Source organism: Ochotona princeps, chromosome 6 (genome assembly GCF_030435755.1).
Source record: "Ochotona princeps isolate mOchPri1 chromosome 6, mOchPri1.hap1, whole genome shotgun sequence".
Classification (NCBI taxonomy): domain Eukaryota; kingdom Metazoa; phylum Chordata; class Mammalia; order Lagomorpha; family Ochotonidae; genus Ochotona; species Ochotona princeps.
Window position 1 is genome coordinate 33930826 of NC_080837.1, and position 6732 is coordinate 33937557.

Sequence of the window (6732 nt, forward strand, 5' to 3'; positions counted from 1 at the left end):
TTTATGACTGTTAATGCTAAACAAGATGTAACAGTATAGAAACTTTGATGTTAAGTTTGTACTTAGCTGTTATTTATGTGATGGATGTTAATGTTAAAATTAAAAATCCAAAGAATTAAAGTGGGGAAAAAAAATCCATCTGTTGTGAAAATTACATAAATCGGGCCCAGCATGGTAGCCTAGTAGCTAAAATTCTCGCCTTGCATGCACCAGGCTCCCATATGGGCACCAGTTCTAATCCCGCTGGTCCTGCTTCCCATCCAGCTCCCTGCTTGTGCCCTGGGAAAGCAGCCAAGCACGACCCAAAGCCTTGGGACCCTGCACCCACATAGGAGACCCAGAAGAGGCTTCTGGCTCCTGGCTTCGGATTAGCATATCTTTGGCCATTGCAGCCACTTAGGGCGTGAATCAACCGACAGAAGATCTTTCTTTCTGTCTCTCCACCTCTCTGTGTATCTGACTTTCCAATAAAAAAAAAATAAGTCTTTAAAGAATTACGTGAAGTTCTCCCTATAACACTTGGTACATAATAAATGTTAGCCATTATTGTCATTGTTGCTACTATTTTATTAGTCCAACCAACACTGATAAGCCTTTTTATAGCTCATGCTTGCGTAGTAATGACTCAAAATATGTGTGTGTGTGTGTGTGTGTGTGTGTGTGTGTGTGTGCATGTAATAACATGGGGTGGTGGTGAGTCATCTCCATGACAGCACCACAAGCTCTCTGACAGTGGAGTAGATTTAACCTCCTCTTACCCCTCCTCACTCCTCACTGAAATGGATTCCGGGACACCCGTACCTATGGTGAGTAGCAGGCCTCCGATCATCCCCGAAACTCTGTCCTTGCAATTCAAGCCTCCTGGTTCTCTCAGGATTTACTTCTTCTTCCTGGAAGCACATTACGAGTGGGGTCATTCCTAGAGTCCTGCCAGAGGCTGTGGAGACTGACAGCAGCCAAAGACCCTACAGGAGGTCACATGGCAGCCCATAGCACTGTGTGGAAACTGGAAAATTACCATGAGCTCCAGCCCTGGATTCTCTATTCCATTCTCTGCTGAGGAGAGAGCACAGGACTTTCCTCCACTAGCTTTCTGTTCCTCCACCATCTTCTCTTCTCCTCAACTGAAAAACAAATTCAGGATAAAGGTTGAAAAGTTGATCATTCTGTCTTGTAAGGTAGAAAAGAATATTTAGGACCAGTTACCTACAGAATCACAAAAACAGAAATGCTAGGTTAGTTGATTTCTTTAAGAACTGAGAGTTGAGGTTGATTGGATGCATCATTTTAACTTGATAAATAATGAGATATAGAATCTGTTTCCTATTGTGAATAGCTAAGGAAGGCACTAAGGAAGTGAGAAAGAAGAGAAAAATCACGGGGATTTGAATGGATCAAGAGTCTATTTGGTCGCTCAGCGGAAAATTTATAGGTATCTACTTTGGGCTGGGCGTGGCCTCAGTAAGTTTAGCTAAGTAGAAAAGAAACAGAAGAAGAAGGCAACAAAAATCTCAGATTCCAAAATATTGCTAGAAAACAACAAAGGTGAACAGGCCTTCATGTTCTTGACTATAGGAAACCTAGATTTACAAGAATCAATATGAATATTAATGATCTCAAATAAAGAAAGCTTTAAAGCTAAATTAACCCAGGACCTGAAGCAGACATTTGTACTTTAGAATAAGTAAACCTAATACACAAGCATTCACATTTGTAATGCAGGTTCATTCTGAGAGGTTTCTTTACTTTGCAGAAAATTTCCTTCCCCATGCAACTGCTTTTAAAAATGTGATTCTTCAAACATTAAACATATAATTTCATTAAATACATAGACCCTATTTGCATTGTATAATTTAGAACCTCCTGTATCAGACCAAAATTACTTGGGTTTAGCCTAAAAATAGAATCCATTAAGAAACTTGACTAATTGGCATCTGTCCTCACCCAGCACCCCTGCTTACCCTGGCTTGTTGGATTCCTGATGGCTCCTCTGGAAGGACTGAGGGAAAAACAGCCACAAGGGCAAGTCGGTGTGGCAGGTGGGAAGCTCCTGTCATTGGTTGACTCGTGTCCTGGGCCCTCCTTCGCTGAAACTGTCCTTGCTCCTGGAGAGGAGGAGAGCAACTCTCAAGTTAAATATTTATATGTCTTTAAGACTACTTTGCCAAGTTAAGAATTCTGCAGGAACTTCTCACAGGCTTATCAGAGGAAGCATTCCCTGTGACTGGATTGGGTACTAGGTAGCATGTTAAAGAAATGTTCAGACTTTACATCAGCTGTATTAAGGAAACAATAAAAATTTTTTTAAAAAATTAAAAAAATAAAAAAAAGAAATGTTCAGACAAAACTCTCTGAGCGCTGAAAGCTCACATCATTTGGTACTGGAAAAATATTTCTGAGAAAACAACAGATTGAAAAATTGTATATGCCAAATGACTGCTGGGAATTCTTTTATTAACCCATTCAACTACCCATCATCACACAAGAAATTTTTGAGGGGATGCTCAAAGCAGAAAAATGAGTGAGACAATGTCTCTGCCCACAAGGAACTTAAAAATCACTGAGGAGAGACAGACATGTCAAGAAAGGCTTCCTAGAGCTGGAAACACTTGCCTGAGCCAGGAGTCTGGATAGGTAAGTAGGGGGTCATTGATGGAGAAGGGGATATGTATACCAGTGTAAGGAAAGCTACTACAAGATGCAGAGAAGTGGCCTTTCCTGACCAGTTAAGGATGCTGCAAAAGTTAAAGAATGGAGGAAAATTTCTGAAAAATGAATTACAAATGGACAAAACAAAGTAAAAAAAATAGTTAAGGAAGGGAGATACGTGAATAAGACACAAGTGGTCTATAAGAAATAAGTCTGGAGTCTCAGTCAAGTGCCAGCTAGAAACAAGCTCTATAGACTGAGCTACAATGTTTGGTCTTTTTATGGAAAAAAATGCAGATGCCAGAAGAAGATGGATTGGAAGGGGACTCCTTAGGGACAAGGAGTCAGGTCAGGAGACAAAAGCAATGATCTGTTTAAGGCTCTGACCAAAGCAAAAGAGGACAGTCAGAAGGAAATCAATCTGTAGACGGACTTGACTATTGACCATGGGCATGGAGAGGATGGATTGAAAATTGAAAGATACTTCTTCAGAATTGGCCAAAATGATCTTGTTTCTTCCTTCTCCTGCTCTCCAATAACAAGAGTGTGTTGTTCCCACAACACCCACTGTTTTCTTGCACATGAGTCGCTTTGCTTGTGGATATTATTCCCTTTGCCTCTAATACCATGCCTCAGTGAAGTTTCTTTGTGACTCCTTCCAACCAACTTTAGAACCTCTGTCCTCTGCTCCTACCACACCTCATTGTTACAGAACTCAACAGAACACATTTACTCCTTACTTTGCTTGTCCACTACTTACCTGATCTCCTCAGAGATGTCTTTTTCATCTCTGCATCTCCAGGCTCAAAGTCTGCCACAGTACCAGGCAATCCGTAAATATCTGTAAAATACGTGAAACTAAAAGTGACACAGGATTCTGGATGAAGCTATTTAGTATGTATACAATGATTTCAGTCACCAAAATAGGGGGGACACATATTTCTATTTCCCCAGTTTCATGCACACACACATGCACTCACACTCTGCCTAACGCTATCTCATAAGATTACTGTGGAAGTTATGTAACAGTACAGGAGAAACAATTTATAAAATAGTAAATGACTTTGCATTTGTAGGGTGTTATTTGAAGATCTTTAGGAAAATAAGACAACAGTGTTCTAAGTAAACGTGCTTACAGCTATGTTTGAGCTAATGCTGGCCATAACCTACATCTCACCTTCCTCAGAGATTCAAGTTTCATTTAATTACAAATATTGACCTATACCAACTGCCAGAAGGAAGAGAAGGAAGAGAATTAGCCCGGAACATACCTTCCCTCAGTTAACTGATTTGAACTCCACTGTTTGTTTTCTGTCTTATCACTAACAGGATGATTGATAAACTGTCAAGGGTCAGGAGAAAGGGTATGATTTACCCAGAATCAACAGCTAGTTAGTCATTCAGCCAATTCCAAATCCTGAGACCATCATTTCTATTTCTGAGCTATTTCTTGGCTATGAAGTTAAGGTTAAGTAGAAATGTGTTTCTGCATCATTTTGTAGTCTTTCCAAAGATTTTTCTATAATTTCTTTTTTTTTTTTTTTTTTAAAGATTTATTTATTTTATCACAGCCAGATATACACAGAGGAGGAGAGACAGAGAGGAAGATCTTCCGTCCGATGATTCACTCCCCAAGTGAGCCGCAACGGGCCGATGCGCGCCGATCCGATGCCGGGAACCTGGAACCTCTTCCGGGTCTCCCAGGCGGGTGCAGGGTCCCAAAGCATTGGGCCGTCCTCGACTGCTTTCCCAGGCCACAAGCAGAGAGCTGGATGGGAAGTGGAGCTGCCGGGATTAGAACCGGCGCCCATATGGGATCCCGGGGCTTTCAAGGCGAGGACTTTAGCTGCTAGACCACGCCGCCGGGCCCAGATTTTTCTATAATTTCACTCTTCATCCTGTAATGTAAGAAAATCAGCCACTACAACTATTTTGGCACAAAGAACAATAGGCTCAAAAATGTGAACAATTTGTCTAAAGTCATTAAAAACAATTAGGACAGAGCCGTGAGGTAGCTCTGGTCATGTTTTTAGGTGCTGAACCTTATAACTGTCCTAAAGCTAAAGACAACTCCTGGGAAACTAGGTGACCTACTGTGCACCCACATGGGAAATAGCATGGGAAAAGTAACAGATTGGGGCCCAACTGACAATCTTTGGCATTACCAAGAAACCCAGGTTTTTATGTCCAGTTGTTCTCAGGTGCTAAACAATCTTCAATCTCAGGGACCAGAGACTGTGGGTGTGTGTCCTGGCACAAATCACATAGTGTATGTTTTGCTACTGCTTATGCTGAGTGCTGTGCAAGGAAGAAGATTATGCCCAGGTATGCAAGAATGATGAGTCAGCCTGGTCTTGTGCATCAGTTGAGGGCCTTGGATGCTGCTTCAAAAGAGAAGGAATGCCAGTGACTTCTCAGAGTGACATTGATGTGAGGGGAACACAGCCATTGATACTGGCTGGAATTTCTCCAACTAGTGAGATGGACCTATTTTATAAAATAGATATTTCCAAATCTGGGACATGCAAAGCCTATGTCCCTAATCAGCAGAAAGTGACTGATTATGAGAAGTAGTGAAATATCAGATGAATCCACATCCTTCAGCAACCCTTAAGAATAAGCATTAGAAATCTCTGAGGAGGAATGAAATGGGACAGGCAGGTAGCCAGCTTAGAGCCACAAATTGAAACCAGACCTTCCCCACCTTACGTAGTACTGTTTGCCTACCTGGGAATCAAATACCCCCTTCCACAGGATATAATCTCACTCACCTAGAACTTAGGGATGATATCATGTAATCACTCCCCTTCCCAGGCCTTTTCCTCCAGATTTTTTCTTAATTTCACTCTTCATCCTGTAATGTAAGAAAATCAACTACTAATACAATTTTGGTAAAGGAAAAATAGATTTTAATTTAGGTGAGCAATTTGTCTAAAGTCGTAAAAATAAATTAGGACAGAACCAGGAGGTAGCTGTGGTAATGTTTGTGGATGCCAAACCGTATAACTGTCCTAAAGCTAAAGACAGCTACAGTCTCTGTTTTTCAAGGGGATAAACAGATCTTTGAAAAACAAGAATGTAATCAATAGCATATTGATGTAAGGTCTTCAAATTACACATAAAGCTGCATGATATGATTTGAATATATAATTTATTCATTAAATGTATTACACATTCTATGGCAAACACTAAAAAATAAGAATCATAAATACTAAGACAATAATGGAGATAAAATGAAATAATGAACTATATTCATTTAATACAAAAGAAGACAGAAAATGAAAGAACAAAGAACCAATGGATAAATGGAAACCTAAGGAAGGCAGGCTTGAGACACCATCACTGCCACTTGGGATACTGGTATACTATTTCAGAGCTTCCCTGTTACTCCGCTGCTGACCCAGTTTCTCACTAATGCTTCTGGGAAGCAGTGAATGATGAGCCAAGTATCATGACCATCACCCGATGGCGATGGATCCCTGTCACCGATGTGGGAGACTTGACTGTGGCCTGGGCACCTGTCTTTGGCCCATCCCAGCCCTAGCTGTTGCTGGTATCTAGAGAGTGAACCAGCAGACAAAAAATGTCTCTTTCTTTTTTCTCTTTCTCTCTCAACTTGACATTCAAAATAAATGAATGAGTCCTTTTAAAAAAGAAGAAAAACCTTAGAAGAAGGTAAATTTTAATCAAGCCATGTGCCATGAAACTATATCATGAAACAAAATATTTTTAAACATAAAAAATTGTCAATAATGACATCGTAGATAGTTGAAACCCGGAAAGAATTGTCAGATTGGATTTTTAGAAAAGCAAGACCTAACTATATGATGTTTAGTCAAAATTTATTTTACGGGCTGATACTGTGGTGTAGTGTAAAACTGCTGCCTATGGTGCTGGCATTCCACGTGGGTATTGGTTTAAGTCCCAGCTGCTCCACTTCTCATCCAGATCATTGCTAATGTGACTGGGAAAGCAACAGAGGATAGCCCAAATACTTTGACCTCTGTACCTGTGTGAGAGACCCAGAGGAAGCTTCTGGCTCTTCACTTCAGACTGGCCCAACTCCAGCCATTGATGCCATTT

At 40.7% G+C, this 6732-nt stretch overlaps 1 protein-coding gene across 1 annotated transcript in view; it reads right to left on the reverse strand.

The window, feature by feature from the left end:
- The window catches only part of SLC28A2 (solute carrier family 28 member 2), a 41005-nt gene extending 39897 nt beyond the window's left edge, over window positions 1–1108 (reverse strand). The window contains exons 1-2 of the mRNA XM_058665286.1: window positions 1019–1108; window positions 802–890 (exon numbers count right to left, since the gene is read on the reverse strand). Coding sequence (XP_058521269.1) covers window positions 802–890; window positions 1019–1108 — 179 coding nt within the window. The remainder of the gene's footprint in view (window positions 1–801; window positions 891–1018) is intronic.
- Window positions 1109–6732: the final 5624 nt, after the last annotated feature.